This window comes from Chiloscyllium plagiosum, chromosome 19 (assembly GCF_004010195.1).
Source record: "Chiloscyllium plagiosum isolate BGI_BamShark_2017 chromosome 19, ASM401019v2, whole genome shotgun sequence".
NCBI classification, from domain to species: Eukaryota; Metazoa; Chordata; class Chondrichthyes; order Orectolobiformes; family Hemiscylliidae; genus Chiloscyllium; species Chiloscyllium plagiosum.
The window spans coordinates 33401354-33421927 of record NC_057728.1 but is presented as its reverse complement, the minus strand read 5'-3'; the positions used below and the strand labels follow the sequence as shown (position 1 = coordinate 33421927).

Genomic DNA, 20574 nt, shown 5'->3' with positions numbered 1-20574 from the left:
GTTGCTGCTCTGACACACATCTTCTGATAATGTATGATGCATATGTTGAACAAGTGTTTCCTTTTTACTAATGACCAAGCTTCAGACATAACTAATTTGGCTCTCTTTCTCAGCCCAGAAAGCATGACAGCTGTAATAATGTACCTTGCCAGCTTCTCTGCTGGGACAGCTGCATATCGGTTTCGTTGAGATATTTTCCTTTAGCCTCCAAAATAACAACGTCCTGTGCATCACCTCCTTTCACCAAGGCCCTGTACTTCTTTTAAGAACAGCATAGTTTTGGTTGTCTTCCAGCAATAATATTCTTCAGAATTCAGCCTCTCATCAAAAAGGCCTGTACCTTGGTCTCCTTTGGTAGTTTGGAAGTTGTTGTTTTTGTCACCTAGGTTAGCAAAAGCTCTGTGCTGTTTCCTACAGTATTTGAACCTGACACTAGGCACATTAAGTGGGAAATTTGCTCGTTGTTTTGTGCTGTCTTTTACCTTGGGCTTCAGGCTACACCAAAAAGGAAGAGAAGTGTCTCGCCAATCATTGGAGTTTATTAAATAACTGTGATCTCTGGGTCACCGTCACATGTAAATAGATATCTCAGTGCTGTCATTACTGCAGCCAGTCTTTGTTGTTGATGGAGCAATGTCGCTGATTCTTGAACAGGGAAGAAAAATTGTCTCTGCTCTGTGATGCCACACCATGCAATTGTTCATGCCTCATTATTTTGTTTCAGACATTATTACTGAGCATAGATACTGGGTTATTGGTAAACCAACTTAGGTTTTTCAAAAATGTGTAAGAGTTAATGTTGAATTAATAATGAAATGAAACATTTATTTTGTTCCTTTTTAATCAAAGGTGTTGCAAAGGGATAAATGATCTGCATAATTTATAATAAACCACCAGCTAATGCATGAAGAAATTTTGTTTGGATTATTCTTCACAATTGAACAGGCTTATTTTTAATTTTGAAGTGCACAATTAACGTGCATAACTGCTGGAATAAATATGGTTCAAAATATTTGCTAGTTTAATTTTATAATTATAGTTTCAGTGATTTATTATTCTTTGGCAAGTCAGCTCCTTTTGTCTTGCTTGCCTGCCTCTTGCAAAGCAGATGGTGCCAATGTTTCCCTACAGACTTCACTTTGTGCATTAACTGCCAAGATTATTATTATTATACTTTATGGAATAATTATTAATTTATTTTATTTCTCTTGCTTTTAGCATTCCAAAGTTGCCCTTTGAGCAAATCAGATTTTCAAAATATAAAGTTGGAAAAACAAAACCATTCTGTGTTTGACCGTAATGTGTTTCTGCATGTGCTTCCTTTTGTTTTTTTTTTGAGAAGAAAATTAATTAGACTTTTTAAAACTGTTTGAACCAAACTCTTGAGGTGGCTTTGGGTGAGTTGTTGAAACGGCTACTGAAACTAGTAGTGGACAAAATTTAATATACGCACCAAAGGTAGCAACCACCAATAGGATTATTCTGGAGCAGTTTTTAAGGTGGCTTTTTCCCACTTTCATGCTCAATTTCTCCAAATAAAATTGATTGACCTGCTTGATATCATAAAAGCAAAAGAAAATTTATTTTACTTTAGAGTAATAGTTAATTATTATTTTTACTATTAAGTAGTAATGAAAGTTGGCTATGGTTTTTAAAATGCTTAATAACTTAGCATGTGTGTATAGATGCACAGGAAAAAAATGTTTTCTTTTGCAAAATTCAAGTTGCAGCCAAGATTTTAAACATTTAGGTCAACATCAGTTGATATCTGGAATAAAAGTCAAAAAGATAGCTAGAAATCTGGAGATAATTGTATTAGAGTAGCACTGGGCATATTAACACCATTTGGATCATTTGGTAAAATTTTGCTTGCACAAATATGTAAGGATCTGAAACTGTTTATTTATCTTCTCATTCTCCAAGACTGATGAATAGATTGTGTTTCTCAACCTATTCCTGACTGGGCAAATACTGATTCTTGAATTATATTGAGTTCTCCAGAAACTTCACCAATTAATTGGGTAAAATCTGATGAGAACAAAAAAAGTATAATTCACGTCAAATAAAACTGCCATTGTACTACAGATTTGGTTTTCTCATGTCATTGTTAACTTGTACCCTTGGGTGAAGATCGTTTCTGTCTGAAGAACAGGACTTTGAGTTGAAGTACATACAATGAATAGGATAGTGTCGTGGGAGTAACAATGATGACACACAATTATATAAAATTATAATGTTGAATATCTAGGTTATACTATTGAATGTTGATTTTGTTGCATCAGCTCTGTAAGGAAATTAAGACCACTGTTACGATACAAATGTGGGCATTGGCAACAAAGGTGCTGGTTTTATTACTGCCTGTGGGTTACCTACCATTTGGCATGTATGATACCTATGGCAAAAGTTAACCACATCCTTGTGCATTCTAGGCCAATAAAAATGTTTTTGTACCTTAACCTGAGTCTTTCATACCCACAGGTGACCACCTACAGGTAGTTCATATGCAACCCATAACACCACCTGTCTGTATGATACCGGCAACACAATCTGGTGCACTTCAGCCCATTTCTCCTCTGCACTGACCTGGCATGATCTCCATTTCCATCTTAGGATTCTATCTTTCAGATAATAACCTTCAGGAATATTCACTGCCTCCGTTTCAGAGGATGCATATTGTCTTGTCTTGCTGTTGCAGGTCCCATAGCCTTTCAGGACGAAACACTTCTGTCTGACTCTCTGCCTGTTCATGTTTTTCCTGCATCATTATGTCAAACAAGGTGTATGCTAACTGAACCTCAACTCCTTCATCTCTCTCTTTAGTTTTTGCTTTGTCTTCCTTGGGCTTTTCCACCATTAGGGGTGTTACTTAAACCTTGGACCCCGCCAAATATTCCCAAGAACAAACTGAATTCCTGGAAGTGACACTGTCAGTCACTCCCACTGTAAATTCCCCAGTCTTGAGTTGGTACTCCAGCTTGATCTTACATAGGGGAATGTTAAATTTCTGTCCATCTATCCCACAAATTACCACACTCTCATGTAACAGATCAGAAAGAGTGCAAATTTGCTCAACTCTTACTATCAGAGACTGGCTAGATCCTGTGTCTCTCAAAATTAAGACTTCTTGTCCTCCTTCCCCTGTTCTTTGAGTAAACTTTACCCACAGAGGTGAATTCTTTGTAGAGATCAGGTACTAACTCCATACCCAGCCCCTGTCGAGGCTGTGCACTCCTGCAGCTCCTCAGCTCCTCTTGGGATCTCCTTTTACTACCTTCACTAATGTCGTTGGCTTCTTTTACTACATCTTTTTCCACAGTGCCTTTCTTTAATGACCGGCACTGTGACTTGTGTTCCACTTTCTGGCAGTGAAAACATCTTTTCCCAATGTCCTACGGAAACCACTGGCATGTAATTTTCTGTGTCCCACTCCATTACGGTGAAAACACCTAAGGCCTTTCACTTATTTTCCACCATCTTGGGCTTATTCCTTAACCTGTGGTAAATTCTTATGAGAGTGTTCTCTACTCTTGGTTTGGTAGTGTACGATCACCCCTTCTGCCGATTTCTTTTCTTCACCGGATGAAACTCTGGCCGGAAGCTTGTCTTATACACCTACATGTATTCATCTGTTAATTGTGCTGCTCTTCTCACTTGCTGAATCTTCTGTTCCTCCATGTGAATTCTTATCTCTGGAAGTGAGGTTTTAAACTCCTCCAGCAGAATAATTTCTCTAACAGCCTGAAAAGTCCCAGCTATTTTTAAAGCATACACTCATCTTTCAAAATGACTATTTAATTCCTTCAAACTCAACATAAATCTGACCTGGTTCCTCCTTTATTTCTGAACCGCTGTCTGTATGCTTCTGGCAGCAATTCATGAGCACTTAAAAACAGTTTGACCTCTTCATATTCTCTTGACCCTCATCTGACAGTGCTGCAAATACTTCACTAGCTCTGCCTACTCGTTTAGTCTAAAGTAGCATTACCCATAAATCCTCAGACCACTCCATCTGTCTAGTCCATTTTTCAAATGAAGTAAAGAAAGCTTCAAAAGCTTTCTCTTCAAAATGTGGCAGAGTTTTGACATCTCCGTCCTGTTAACCTGATCTTGCTAAGTTGCAACTTCTCAAATTCAAATTCTCTCTCCCTTTCTTCTGTCTTTGCTCAACTAAGAATCTTCTGTCTCTCTCGCTCTCTCTGCCTCTGCCTCTCTCTTTGTGTCTCTCTCTCTCTCTGTGTGTCTCTCTCTCTCTCTGTGTGTCTCTCTCTCTCTCTGTGTGTCTCTCTCTCTCTCTGTGTGTCTCTCTCTCTCTCTGTGTCTCTCTCTCTCTCTCTGTGTGTCTCTCTCTCTCTCTGTGTCTCTCTCTCTCTCTCTGTGTGTCTCTCTCTCTCTCTGTGTCTCTCTCTCTCTCTCTGTGTGTCTCTCTCTCTCTCTGTGTCTCTCTCTCTCTCTCTGTGTGTCTCTCTCTCTCTCTGTGTCTCTCTCTCTCTCTCTGTGTGTCTCTCTCTCTCTCTGTGTCTCTCTCTCTCTCTCTGTGTGTCTCTCTCTCTCTTCTAACTCCATTTTCCTCAGTCGTAATTTAAGTTTTTCCTCCTCTACTGCACTTGTCTGTTTAAATGTGTGAGTAACTCCCTTACAATTTTAGCTTTACTTTTGTCCTTAGTTAAACCCAAATTTAACTTCTTTGCTTATTCTAAATTAGGCCTTCTACTTTCCTTCTCAGCAAATTAGCAAATTTGAGAATCATCTTCAAATCCCAGAACCTCATTAGCAATGTTAAGAGCCATTTCTTTCACTTCTAATTTAATCAACCACAAATCATCGAAATTAAAGAAATTGCCTCATCTACATTTTATTTAGGACACTGACCTGCAAGTATTTAAATCTACTGGACTTTATCTTACCCAAAATCTATTCAAATCTGATTAAAAATGTTCCAATCCCAGAAGAGCTCCCAAGCTGTTACAACACTGGGTACCCCCCCCCCCCCAAATTTAAACCAGCAACACAGAAAAGATTCAACCCGTGCTGTAATCAATGAAAATTCGAGAGGCAAAGAACTATCCCAAAAGTCACTATATAAGTTAAAATGAACAACTTTATTTTTAAAGTCTAACAGAGAATAATTAACTAACACCTATTTATAACTCATTTATTTAAACCTATCTTTTACCTTCCCCTCTACAAAACTCGTCCAATAAAACCTATGATTAAGATTTACAGAAAAATTCAGATTTCAAAACCAGCTAGCTGTTGAATCTTCTCTTTGTATCTTCTTCTGTAGATTTGCTCTCCGGGTCAATGTTATTGTTTTTGTCTGTGCAAACTTCTTCTCCAGACAGGTACCTCTCAGAGAGTTTTTACTAGCAGCCCACATCTGTTGGTCTTTTGGTAGTTCTCCCTCAGCTATTCATTTTTTTTCTGTTTTATACCCCAAAACATTGGAATGTTTCATTGGTTTTACTATTGTCAAAATGCTAAATTCAACCTTGATTGGAGTTTGGTATCTTGGGGCATAATATAAACTGATTGGCAGAATTTGAGTTTGATTTTGTCTCTCAGCACCCAGCCAGTGCTAGCTGTTCTGACTAAGCATTACATTGTTACCTTGTTCCTGACTCTTTAAGTCCTTGCTAGCTTTCAACTCTCTTAAAAGTACAGTACCCCTTACACCTTCGTAACACCACACTATCAGCTTATTAAGCATCAATTAAAACTGATATAGTTTAGATTATTTAAATTCAGGATTACACTTTGAGATGTTGTTGAGTTTAATTGTTGCTCGCAAAAATTCCATTTGGAAATTATACAAATAGGATTAGTGTCATAATTGACTATTTCTATATGAGAAACAACATTTTCCAAAACTGAGACTTTGTCAGTAACTTTGCAAGCACTAAAACTGTTGAGGTTAAAGCAACACCAGGCAAGTAGCCAGGGCATTAAGTTGTTCCATAACTGTTCGTTATCTTCACTTCAATATTATTGTCGACTATCTGAGAAGTAAACTATTTCTGCTTAATGATTAACATGTCAATTATATCCAAAGTAGAGAAAGACCCCAGAGTTCTCAAGACCCCTGCTGGAAGGGCATTGGAACTATATGCCAATTGTTTTTTTTTATTAAGTTAAAAGTCACAAATAATTGGAATGTAGGATCAGGAAGGTAGTTTGTATGGCTGACTCATATCAGTAATGTGCTTCAGAGTCCGTGCTTGGTTCCATTCATGGATATTAGAGTGGCATGGAGTTCTGATAAAGAACCTGAAAATCTGGGAATAGCCAAAGAATGAAAGTTTATTGTGTCAAATTATTCAAAGTCGGTATTGTTAAAAGTAAACAATCCTCTCTGAGAAGTAAAACTTTTAACTTGCTGTTCCTTTGGTCCTTTCACTGCACTTCAAATGGTTCTTAGAAGGTACGTCATTTACTAGAATCTAAAGGAAGTGGTCAAGTACACCTAATCTTCCAAATGCACACCCCAGTATACAGTGGAGAGAGTGGAAGGCTCACCTGCACCTTCCCTAAACCAGAATTTTGAGTATAAGTTAAACCAAATGGATAGCTGGCATTTCTGGGATCTGCCAATTTATTGAAATCTCCGTATTAGATTGTAATTATACTGTTCCAGAATGGTTATTAATTAAAACAGCCTTGATTGAGATGCCAGAGCTGACACAACGACTTGATTCTGACTTCATCCAAGATCTACACCAACACGTGCACATGTTCAATCAGAGCCATCAGATACTTCCTGAAATGGGAACTTGATCTTCTGTTTTTTAATCCAATTAGTGGTGTGGAGGCTAGTTGTATTCCTAATACAGTAACATCTGAGAGCTTCCTGTTCTTTTTCGCACAGATATTGGATGGAGAGTGGAGCTAGAAAAAGCACGGCAGCTCACAAATCCTCAGAGGAGGAAGGGAGACCATGTTTCACTCAAACATTTCATCAGGACTGGGGAGGGGAAGGGGGCTGTGAATTAGAGGGAGAAGGGTTGGGGCTGCAGGAAAGGTGGGTGGTATAGTGATAATGAATATAGGTAGGAGGTGGCTAAGATTGGATAATAGGATGGGTGGAGCTAATAGGTTGGAAAGAAGATGGACAGTTTAGGGTCAGGCAAAGGTGCAGGGGTGAAGAGGGAGGGCAGGGCTGGGGATGAGGTGGGGCTGGGGAATGGGGAGATTTGGAAGCTGGAGAATTCTATCTTAAGGCTGAATGGTTGTAAGAACCTGAGGCGGAAGATGAGTTTTTCCTCCAGTTTGCGTATGTGCTTGTGTTAATGGTAGACGAGGCCCAGGATGGATATAGCTGGTAAGAGACCACAAAAACTGCAGATGCTGGAATCCAAAAACAGACCGGCAAAAGGCTGGAAGAACACAGCTAGCCAGGCAGCATCAGGAGGTGGCGAAGCCAACGTTTTGGTTGTAACCCTTCTTCAGGATGTATCTTCAGGGGAATGGGAGGAGGAGTTGAAATGGATGGCCACAGGAAGGTAGGGTTGATTGGAGCGTATGGACCATAAATTTTTCCCGAACCACTCAGCAAGTTTGCACTCAGTCTCTCCGATGTAGAGGAGGCCATATCAAGAACAACAAAGCAACCTGATTTATTGCATCCGTTGTTCCCAATGTGGCCTCCTCTACATCGGAGAGACTGAGCGTGAACTTGCTGAGTAGTTTGGGAAAAAATTATGGTCTGTACGCTCCAATCAACCCCACCTTCCTGTGGCCATCTACTTCAACTTCCCTCCCACTCCCTTTAGTGATATATCCATCCTGGGCCGCCTCCACTGTCAATATAAGGCCACACGCAAACTTGAGGAAAAATGCCTCATTGTCCGCCTCAGGATCTTACAACCATGCGGCCTTAACATTGAATTTACTAGCTTCAGAATCTCCACGGCCCACCCCTCCCACTCACCCACCTCCTTGGCCTGACTGTACCTGTCCAACTTCTTTCCCAGCTACCCATTTCACCCTTCCCACTGACCAAGCACAGCCACCACCTACCTTTCCACCAGGCCCACCCCCTCCTTCAAATTATTTTGCAGCCCCCTTTCCCCTCCCTGATGAATGGTTCTGACCTGAAATGTTGACTCCCCACCTCCTCTGCTGCTTGACCTGTTGTGCTTTTTCCAGGAGAAAGTGAGGTCTGCAGATGCTGGAGATCAAAGTTGAAACTTTATTGCTGGAACAGCACAGCAGGTCAGGCAGCATCCAGGGAACAGGAGATTCGACGTTTCGGGCACAGGCCCTTCTTCAGGAATGAGCAGAGAGTGTTCAGCAGGAGAAGATAAAAGGTAGGGAGGAGGGACTTGGAGGAGGGGAGTTGGAAATGTCTTCTTCTTGACCTCTCCGCCTCCATCCTACTCCCACCTATCACCCTCACCTTGACCTCTTTCCACCTATCACATTTCCAACGCCCCTCCTCCAAGTCCCTCCTCCCTACCTTTTATCTTCTCCTGCTGAACACTCTCTGCTCATTCCTGAAGAAGGGCCTGTGCCCGAAACGTCGAATCTCCTGTTCCCTGGATGCTGCCTGACCTGCTGTGCTGTTCCAGCAATAAAGTTTCAACTTTGATATCCAAATGAATCCAACAAGAACTGGACCAAGCATATGTGGTACTCATAATCTTCTTCATCCTAAGTATACGCATGATTTTACTACAACTGCTAAGTATTTCATCAGTAATATTTTCAGCAACATAACACAAAACATCGCAGATAAGAAAAACTGCAGCATATTAACATGCCAAATTTCCCCTAAAGTAAATGCATTAAAATTCCATCAAATTTGACAATATTGTTATGTATTTGGCTTTAAGGGGTTAACACGTAGGGGGTTCCATACAACAGCCAAGCAGGGTGAGATCAATAGTTGTGATGTTGAGAAGATATGCTCTTCTTCATTAGGGTAAATAAAACCACAGAAAGTAGACAAAATCAAACACAAAATATTGCTGAGGAAAGGAGTGAACAAAGACAGAAATGGGAACTATTTAAATGTAAATCTATGATTCGCTCCAGTAATAATATCTAACAATATTCAATATCTAGGATCATACCAAAAGAGTACTTTGAAGTATTAAAGGGATTTTCTGCTATCTAGTGATCTCTGAGGCATGAAGTTTCCCTTTTGGGAGTCGGTAGGTTTGTAGTAGATGTCCGTGTTGATTCGGTCGCCTGAGATAGAAACAGAAAGGTCTAGGAAGGGGAGGGAGGAGTCCGAGACTGTCCAGGTGAATTTGAGGTCGGGGTGGAAGGTGTTAGTGTAGTGGATGAACTGTTCAACCTCCTCGTGGGAGCACGAGGAGGTTGAACAGTTTTTTTCCAGCTCCATTCTTTATCCACTCTGATCTCCAGCGTCTACAGTTCTCACTGTGTCCCAGTTGGCCTGGGTATTGCCTGAACAATCTTGTTGATCCACAATTTACTTCTCATTTACCTTACTTAACTTGTAAGATAGTGTTTAAAAGTGAAGAAAAACCAAATGGTTTTGCTGAGAGATGCAAAGGTAAAATGCTGTGTCGGGCTTTGTTGCAATTTTATAAGATCAATAAGTGGAATTCTACTTCATCGAGGCTAATTCTCAGCACTGAACTGTAAGTACTGGCAGTTGATATATTTGCCAAATTAAGTTAATACAAATTGTCACCCATGATGTATGCACAGAATATGAAGCTGCAACAATGAAGTCTGTCACCAAGCTGATAAAGATTCATAAATGACAATACATTGATGTCACAACCTATTCTTTTTTAAATTGTTCAGCTGTCACACTCATTGACACAGGAAATTAATATAAAGTGATGAGAATGTTGTGACCCTAATTTTCATGTAACAAATTGTTTGAAACAGGGTCTAGATGCCTTCTGTCTTTCTGTCAGTATTGTTTTTCTTTCCATTACATTCTGGATAGTCAAAATTTTACTTTGTTACTTTGCAGTGTTACAACATGGCAGTGAACCTTTTGTTAATTAAACCAAACAACCAGAAAAACTCACCTCGCCTCATAATCTGTTAAAATATGAGTGACAGAGAACCCCCAAATTCCATTATTTAAAGAAAATAATATCAATTTATTCTTTAACTCTTAAAATGGACATTAAACAACAACGATTCACAACTTTTCTTTTAACTGCTAATTGCCTGCCTTCAACTCTATAACAATATGCTGCTCCAATAAGACATTTATTAAAATTACATCAACTTAATTTGAAAACTACACATCAGCTGTCATCTTCGGTGTCCGTATTCTTCCAGCTGAAGATCTCCCTGGATCAACTTTTTTTTATTACAACTATATTTCATATGAAAAGGTACCTTTGATAGAGAGTGTTTCCTAATTTATTGGAACTTTATTGATGGCTGTTGCGCTATCCAATTTTCAAAATGCCTGCCTTTTTTATATCCCCAACATTGGATCATCACATTCGTTTGATGTTGGCAAAACAGTAAAGTCAAACACGATTGGGTTTTAGTATCCTGGGGCATAATTTAAACTGGTTAAACTAAAATTGTTGTCAAAACAATAACCAACTCAGGTATTCATTTTCACATTCAAATGTAACGATTTCAATTTTCCAGTATACTCTGAGAATGCTTTCTAGTCGTATCACAGGTGCTTATAAGCGCTCAGTGCAGAACAGCTTTCACCCTCTCTTAATGGTACAGTACACGCCTTTAACTTCATAACAGCAGTAAGATGTACAAATTGCAATTGTACCTTAGATTTTTGAGAATTTTCTTTGGAAGAATTGAGTCCAAAGGAAGCTTGTTTATTTTGAATGTGTTTTTAATTTTTTATCAATCTCTGCCACATTGTACTTTTAATGTAGTAATGACTATTTTTGAAATTGATAGTCATTTTGGAAACACTTTCCAATCTTGCTGCTTAAGTTGCTTCTGATAAGTTTCTGGGAACATATGAATTTGGACTTTAAAAGAAAACCAGAAGTTTAAAAATAAGGCTCAGAAAGAAACTGAGTTATGTCAGAAATGATGAAGGGCTTTTGCCTGAAATGTAGATTTTTCTGGCTGCTTGGATGCTGCATGACCTGCTGTGCTTTTCCAGCGCCACTCTAATCTTGACTCTAATTTCCAACATCTGCAGTACCCACTTCTGCTGAGTCATGTCTGTGCCAACCCTTTGCTAGAGCAATCTAAAACTAATGTTAAAGCTAACTGAAGGTATTCTGATGAAGAGTCACTGGATTCGAAATGTTAACTCTACTTTCTCCCCACAGATGTTGACAGACCTGCTGCGTTTTGCCTGTAATTTCTGTTTTGTTTCAGATCTCCAGCATCTGCAGTTCTTTGTTTTATATTACTAAATCTAGTCCCATTATGCCTGATACTTCCCAAAGCCATATAACTTCCTCAGCCTCAAAATTTATTTACTTTAAACTATTTCCTGTGACAAACATCTTAACATTCTATATCTCCATATCTGACAATTCATGTCCTGTCATTTCCATCACTCAATTGACAAACTAAAAGTGATAAATATAGGAATAATTTTCCAACTGGATGAAATAGCCATGAGCTATCCTCCTTGCCTGAATTTAAAATAATTTTAGTTGATAATTTCTATGTTTGTGTTCCACTTGGCAGCCTAATACTGCTATCTCCAGTTGCTTTCAAGAATCAAGTTTTCAATCCCAGGCCTGATGCCATGTTGATGCCTGATGCCATGTTGATTGTGAAGTTGGTTAACAACTATTCCAGGCAGATTTTCAGAAATGTAATTAGGATCTTTAGCGCTCTAATATTTCATCCATATAGATTTGTGACCTGTCATTTCATTTTATGTTACTAACTTCACCGTAAAGAAAGGGGTAGGCCAAATGCAAGTTGACTGGAGAGATTTGAGGAAGTGATAATGGCAGGTCACATGAAAGCTAATAGTTTGAGCCCTTGATAAACCACTACTGATGCATTCAAACACTGATTTAACCATCAATTACTTTATTTCATTAATAAGGACTTTCAGAAACCACTGAAAACTCTTAAAGCTTTGCTGACATTGTTTAATTTTGCTGTGTTGAAGATTTTTTCTCTCAACAACTGCTTCATGTAGCTTTGGTTATATTGCAGTGAACAACCTGACAGTGATACCTGTCACCTTTGACCCTTGTTGCAGCATACAATGACCTAAGGCTGATCACTGCTACCTTTTAGAATATGGCCGAGAATATCTTTGGCTGTAACATTAAAGATATTTGTTTTCTACATAAGACGTTTAAATAGGTCTCCTGGACATGTTTGAAATGCATCAAATTAGAGTTATAATAGTGTTGGAGCAAACTGTGTGCGGAGTGAAATCCTTTGTGATTTAGTTTCACTGCAATATTACCTCTGTAATATTGTAAATCTCAAAAGTGCTTGATTGCTTATTAAGAGCATTGGCATGTCTTGTGATAATGAATAGTGTGTTGTAAATACATGTGTTTATTTTTCTACCAATGTTTCAAGCCAGCAACTGATGAAATTCTCATCCAAATCTCTGTTATCTCTTGATTCGTCTGTTACATTGCATTCCTTGCCAGAATTTACTCTTACAATCCAAGGCGTATTCAAAGCTCTGCTGCCCAGATTCTGTCTAACATCAAGTCCCATTCACAATTACCTCTGTTCACTGGCTTGCATTTATACCCAGTCCAGTAACACATTGATTTTAAAATTCACATCATTGGGTTAAGGTGCCACAAAAAACAATTTCTTTTCTATCTTTAATCTTTTACAGGCATAAAATTCTCCACCTACACTCCGTTCTTTTATCGGAAACTCTGGTTTCTTCTATGCCCTTCATTCCACCTTGAATAGCTGTGCTTTCAGTTGTCTAGGTGATTTATATGTTCCCTCCGTCAACTTACCCACCTTTAAATGACCTCCTCTTTTATCAAGCTTTAGTTATCCACTGTATAGCTTCCTTTGTTGATTTGTTGTCTATTACCTGCCCTCATAGTCTCTTAGGATATTTTGCCATGTTAAAGGTGCTACGTAAATGCGTTTTTTTTTCAACATGAGTTACCACAGTTTGGAATGCTGTTACGAAATCAAAGTATGATCTGGTGGAATATGTTTTGTATTTAAATTGAAAATTATTTATTCTGAATCTATTGTGTTCCTTTATCTTCCTAAACAGACAGATGGGCCTGGATCTGGTTCCAAGGAAAGAATTCAGTATGGTGGATCCTGATGAAATCAGTGTCACAGAACTGTACAAATTGGTGAGCATGACTTGATGTTTTTATGTCATTACATATGTTCTGTTATTTTATCAGATCCTATGATACCTGTTCAAAAAGCTATCCTTCCTTTACAAAGTAATAGCCAAATACTGCCAGACAGTTGTGGATGTAGTTTAGAAGGAAAATCTATGGATTAAAATCTGACTACATGAATTCACTAGATGAGTCCTATTGTCATGCCAAAATCTATTTATTGTTGGTTAGAGTGGTGCTGCAACTATCAAGGCTGCCAGCTGAAAATTCAGAGATGTTGCTCCCTTTTTTCCTCCAATTCTCTCTATATCTATATTTTAAGAGAAAAAAAAAATCCTTCCTGTTTGCTCCTGTCTTATTCTCAGTTTGCTTCTTACTCTTGCGTGGCTGTTTGATCTTGGCTTTCAATTTAGGCAGTAGCAAGCCATGCTGTGATAGTTGCTTGAATGGATTCGAACAAGTCAATAGGAATTTGAGGTGGTATTTCCTTTGAGAATAGAAAAAGAAAGTCTGTGGGTGTGTACATAGTTCTTTCCTTTCCATCCATGTGAAAGTGTTTCCCATCCACTGAACTACAAGTGAGTTTTTCAGACTGAGTCTCAAAGATGCTTATAGTACAGAAGCAGTCCATTCATCCTATCATGTCCATACTAGTTAATTAAGTCCTGACTCCATTAATTCCTTTTCCAGCTTTTGGTTCATAATCGCAAAGGCTATGGCAATGCATATAAATGTCTAAATACTGCCTAAATGTTTTGAGTTTCTGATTCATCTACTCCTTTCGGTAGTGAATTCCAGACTCCCATTATTCTTTACATGAAGAAATTTATCCTCCATCCTCCTGTTAGCCTTTTACCCCAAAATTAAATCTTTTCCCCTTGACTATTGACCCATTTACTAATTAAGAAAAAGGTAAGCTGATTAATGTCTATGCTTTAAACCCCAAACATTTGTTTTCAGTCCCCATTCATGCAAAAGGCAAGTAAACAAACACAGTTAAGGGATAAATAAAAGAAAATAATATAAACTGACCAGGTTATTTAAATGGCTTTCCTAATGTGTTGTTTCACTGGCATAAATGTGGTCTCCTTGGTTGCTTTATTAAAACATTGATCAGGGTCACCTTTTTAGTTAACCAAGGCCTAGGCAGTGATACTTCTAATTCACCTTTCTACTCTTGGGGCTTCTGGTAGCTGGCATAACAGAATAGACAAGGAGCTTTCAAAGCTTCTTGCTTTCTCAACAGTAGCCAGAAACCACTGTTTAGAAAACATAGTTTAAAAATACAACTTCAATACTGCTTCCATCCTAATTAGACTCTTCCCAGAGCCTCAATTACCATTCAGCAACAGCCATCTGCTTGAAATAGAATCTCTTCCAGACCTGTCAGAACCAATTTCTAGGTCATTAATAGCCAACATCCATTATCTCTGTAAACAAAATGCTTCTCCCAAGGTCATTGTGTCTGTTGGAATCCCTTTAATTAATAATCAGCCTACAAGTAGCCCAAAGTCCTGACCTCTCAGACAAACAAAGCTTATTTGGTCTGTTCTTTTCTTTTTCTCACACTGTCCAAAAGCCCACAAGTTAGGGCTCAGTAGTTAGCATTGCTGCCTCACAACACCAGTGACCTGAGTTTGATTCCAGCCTTAGATGACTGCCTCTGTGGACTTTGGACATTCTCCTTGTGTTTGTGAGGGGTTTCGTCTGGATGCTCTAGTTTCCTCCCACAATCCAAAGACATGCAGGTCAGGTGGATTGGCCATGCTGAATTGCCCTATAGTGTCTGGGATATGCAGGCCAGGTGGATTACCAATGGTAAATGCAAGGTAAGGGGATAGGTTGGGGACTGGCTCTGGGTGGGGTGTTCTTCGGAGGGTCGGTGCAGACTTGATGGGCTGAATGACCTCTTTCTGCACTGCAGGCGGTTCTGTGATTTTATAAAGTAATTCCCAGCACTCAATTCAAACCGATAAAAGAAGAAAAGCAAAAATAATGAAAAGTCAGTGCAGGTTCTAACATACACCACAAACGACACAGGCCCTGCGCTGAGCACTGCAGAATCACATTGGAAACATATTTTCAGTCATGGAAACATCCCTCTATCAGCAGCCTCTCCTCCCTGCTTCTGAGCCAACTTTGCTTCCAGTGCCCCACCTTGCCTTAGATCCAATGGATTTCTACTTTCTTGACCAGTGTATAATGAGTGACTTTATGAAAAGCCTTGATAAAGGCTATATCAAATGCCACATCAATGCAATACCCTTATCAGCACTTGTGATTACATCGCGAGAAAACCTGATCAAATTTGTCAAATGCAAGCTTTCCCTACATCCATGTTGATTATCACCGATTAACCCTTGCCTCCCCTAGTGCAAATATATTCTGTCTCTCAGCATGCTTTCCAATAACTTACAGCAAGCTTGGAATGAGTGCCCTAGTTTATCCATTCATCCCTTTTTCAATAATGGGACAATGTTAGCAGTCTCCCTATCCACTGGCACCTTACCGGTGACCAGAGAAATTACTGTCAACCCCTACAAATCTCCACTTTTGCTGCCTTTCGACAGTCTGGGACACATCTCATTTGGGTCTATGGGTTTTTTTTATTTTAAGACTGCTAAACCCATAAATACCACCTCTGTGTGAAATATTAGAAGAATCAAACTGTCTTCAACCCTGATATCTATACCTGCATCCATTGTAATGACTGGCTGAAGTATTCAAGGCCCATGCTCTAACAGTTGACTTGGGCCAAAGTGTGTCTTGTCTTAATAAAATTAGACTTTACCCAGTTTGGAAATTCTATTCCTGGCTCAGCTTTATTCTTCCACAACCAGCCCTAAATGGTCACAATTTCCAAAATGTTGCCCTATTAATGCACGTTCCACCTGCCTGTCCTCCTGTCTCCCTCTTGTGGGCTTTATTTCTACTGGCTAAGGAACTTCTTGATCATGATTTGGAGATGCTGGTGTTGGACTGGGGTGTACAAAGTTTAAAAATCACACAACACCAGGTTATAGTCCAACAGGTTTAATTGGAAGCACTAGCTTTTGAAGCACTGCTCCTTCATCAGGTGGTTGTGCCATCTGGTGAAGGAGCGTCGCTCCAAAAGCTAGTATTTCCAATTAAACCTGTTGGACTATAACGGGTGTTGTGATTTTTAATGCAGTTCTTGATGCAATTGAATAATTTTATTCCTGCCCTACCTTGAACATTAAAACTAGGCAGTTCATATTTGAAACATTGAACTTAGCAGCCACCCATTCATCTGCTCTGTCCTATTCCTTTACTCGTTATAATGCGGCACTGGAGTAATCCAAAAATTACCACATTTTGAAGTCCTACTTTTGAATTTCTGACCTAACTCCATAAGGTCAGCTTTCAGGACTTAGGTTTTCTTTCTTCCTCTTGTCACTGGTCCCAACATGGCCTCTGGCTGTTTACTGTCCCCTTCAGAATGCCCTGCCGCTATTCCAAGTAATTTGATGCTGGCACCCATGAGGTAACCTACCATCCAGGAGTTGTACTCACAGCTCCAACAGCACCCTGTTTGTTCCTCTCATTAACAAATCCCCAACCATTATTGCCCTTCTACATTAGTTCTTCCCCACCCTCTCCCAAATCTTGGAGCAGCTGACCATCCATGTTACCGCTTTTTTGGCTCAAACCTACCTCCACCGTTGCTCTCACCGTTTTCCAAAATTGGATGTGGTTTGACAGTCAGCTGCACTTTGATTCTCTTGCTACCTGCCTGGTCTCCTCCTTCAGGCTGGAGGTTATTCATTCACTCTCAGCCTGCACAGACTTGAGCTTCTGGTTGACCGCATCTTGAAATGTGCTGTTCACAGATCCCTCAGCTAGAGTTGCTCCAACTGGAGGCACCTCCTATACACAGTCATCCAGACTGCCAGGAGCATCTAGAATTTCCTCTGCAGGCCTGAGCTCTGCAGACAAATCTTAACGATGTAGAATTCTTGCTTTTATTTTATCGTTGCTCCTACTTAACTACAGACTCGAAAAATCTTACTTTTGTTTTGATCACACAAACATGTTGAACCCTTTAACTTTATCAAGTTAATTTAAATCAACCTCTTGTCTAAATTTAAATCCGTCTCCAGTCACTCGATGAGACCCAGCAGTCACCTATCTGATCTCCTGTGACATCCTGTTACAATTTAGTTGAAGCATTTCTGCAGCTAGTCTGCCTGCTTCTGGGACCTCTGTAGGCTAGATGACTCCAAGTCCCACAAATCTCTGCTGTCAGACAGCTTGCTTCTGTCTCCTGTTACCCTAAATGATGTTGACTGACTATCTTGGGGTTGCTGCCTCTCCTGCTCCCCTCTGTTGCTGTTCTGTTGATGAACACAGTGGCCTATTTATAGAAAGGAATTGATGGTTTCATCAAGTTAATTTCCCATCCTTAGACTGCAACACAGCTGCATCAAAGGCAGCTGATTGAGGCATAATCATAAAAGAATTTCCATGGTACTATCTCGACCCAATCAAATGTGGCCAGTGCATACTTTATTTCATTCAGTTGTGAGATGTGGGCATTCCAGGTTAGGCCAGCATTTATATGACTATCCCTAAATTCCCAGAGGGTACGTAGCTGTGGATGTGGAGTCACATCTCCATCTCCAGGTGAGGACGCCAAATATGCTTCTCTAGGACATTAATGAACAAGATGGATCTTTAAGACAATTGATAATGGTTACCATAGCTTGCTTTTCAACTCCAGATTCCTATTGAATTAGATTTCACCACCTGTCATGGGCAGGATTTGAACCCATGACCCCAGAACATTTCATCCAAGGTTTTGGATTACAAATCCAAGACGTGTCTATAACACCACTGCAATGGCTTGGCTTCCCTTCCCCCCCAAAGTTGTTGTATTGAAATTATTTCACAGGGCTCCAAACCTAGTCTTTGCCCAAATGTTTGCAAAAATGCAAAAATGTCAAATAGAAAACACCAGCTATTCTATCGAGATTGTTGCAAAGCCATGATGCATTGTTATTTCATTTGAGTGCAGCTTTGAAGCAAGCCTCCTGTTTTAAAATCTGTGTTTTAACATTTCAAAAACTGTGATCGCCTGTCATATTGCCATTATTTTGTCGACCATAAAACCAAGTAATGTAATTAAATATCCTCCTCATCAAAGATGATGAAAAAAAGACCCAACCCTCAACAAACCAATTAATTTATATTGGTAATTTTGACCTATTTAAACTCTTAATTTAAAGTGTCTGTTTTGCACATTGAGTAAGTTGACATTTTGTTGGAATGATTAGTTAAATAAATTGTTGAGTCTTCACTGTATCATCACGCAATAAACTGGCAAGAATGTTGTTTAGCAAAATATGGTACTATTCATGATATTTCAGGCAATTGATGCTGTCTTCTCATCACCAACACTGCTCAAAGATTACTTCAGCGAGGATTCACCATGTTTTAAATGAGCAAATTGGTCTTTTTCTCAAACGAGAATCCTTTTCTTCTGCAGTCAATATTCTGTAAATCTAAATTGGTAACTACAGAAGTCTGTCTGATACAGACTGTGTGATTACTTCAATACCCAGGCAGGATACAAGGGGCTGTAGGAATGTCAGGTCCCTATCTTATGATTTCTTTACTGCATTTACAACTACATTCAAATAATATTGAATTAAAATTATTTGTCTCTCTCGATTGGTAGATTATTTCAATATCCTATCAGGTCAAGGGCTGAGTTTCGTTCTATTTTTCCACGTCATTTTTGTCATTAAGATTGGCTATTTCCATCTCTGCAACATTGCTTCTGCTAATAGTCCAACTTTAAATGGCCAAGAAACGCATCCTTTAATTATTTTGCCTCCCAATTTAATGGAAGTTCTGTCAGCATTCTAAACTGTTCCCGACATTAAATACAACTCCTTTAAACTCATCTGCATATGTCTTAAATCATCTGTCATCTGGATTTTTCCACTCCTGCATCCTCACGATTCCCTGCATCAGGATCCTCATTTACCCTTATTTACAATTTCCTGAATGGCTTTGCATGTTCCAAGTTCTACAGTTACATTCATCATCTTGTCTGTATCTTTGTTTAAAAAAAACACCAGTGAGAACCAGGCTGAATGTGGAATGTGCAGAGGGGATTGGAAGAAGGAAATTACAAAGGCAGGCAGAGAGTCTGAAAGAGACTGGCAGCTAACATAAAAATCTTCCATTGGTATGTTCACATTAAAAGGTAGTAAGAGAAGATATGGAGCTATTACTGACCAAAAAATAGATCTATGCTTTGAGGCAGAGGATAGGCTGAAGTGAGCACATTGCATCTGTCTTAACCAACGAATAGGATACTGCTGTAGTCAAGGTGCCAGAAAATAATACAGAAGATATTTAAAAAGACTGGTTAGATTTCTGGTTTATACTTCAATTCGAATGGATGGACTGCATCAGATGATGCTGAAGTAAATTGAGGTTAAAATTGAGAAGATATTGGGTATTATCTTCCAATCTTCCTTAGAAAGGAAGGCGACACCATGGATTGGAGAGTTGCACATGTTACAGCCTTGTTCATGAATGGAAATATGAAGGCACAACTACAGACAAGTCAGTCAACCTTGTTGGTGAAAAACCTTACAGGAACAATAATCCAGATAAAAATAAACTTATTTGAATTCGTGTTGGTTAAATAAGGAATGTCAGCACAGCTTTGTTAAACACACATTGAACTTATTTAATTGGAGATTTTGATGTGATAGCAAAGTTGGGTAATGATGGTTTTTGATCGATATGGTTTTTGTGGATTTGTAAAAGATGTTTCAGAAAGTGTCTTTGACTATCAGGTATGAAAAGAGAGAAAGGCTCCTGTCTTTTCCACTTGTTGGACATTTTAAAATAAAAGGACATATTTGCCAATTCATTAGATGTTTAACTATTCATGGAATGTGACAGTAAAAGAAACGCATCAAGTTACCTTGTATACTCCACGAAAAAGAATAATCTTTATTGTGCTTGACTTGATCAAAATAAATAATAAAATGTTCTAACATACATGCACTCCAAGCACAAATAAGTAGGAGGACAAATGAAGTAATCTATTTTTAAAAAAAATTTCAGTGAAAGCTAGACAGGTCATTTAGTTTTATGGCTTTGATAGTTTCAAGCTGTGCTTAATAATCCCTCTGAATTCAACACAGACATAGAACATAGAACAATACAGCACAGAACAGGCACTTCGGCCCACGATGTTGTGCCGAACATTTGTCCTAGCTTAAGCACCTATCCATGTACCTATCCAATTGCCGCTTAAAGGTCACCAATGATTCTGACTCTGCCACTCCCACAGGCAGCGCAT

General features: G+C 39.1%; 1 protein-coding gene across 5 annotated transcripts in view; it reads left to right on the top strand.

Annotated features, from left to right (window-relative positions):
- LOC122559665 (dedicator of cytokinesis protein 4-like) overlaps positions 1-20574 on the top strand; it is a 456397-nt gene that overhangs the window by 149030 nt on the left and 286793 nt on the right. For all 5 annotated transcript variants that reach the window (XM_043709518.1, XM_043709520.1, XM_043709517.1 and 2 more), the window contains exon 7: positions 13151-13235. In XM_043709518.1, coding sequence (XP_043565453.1) covers positions 13151-13235 — 85 coding nt within the window. The remainder of the gene's footprint in view (positions 1-13150; positions 13236-20574) is intronic.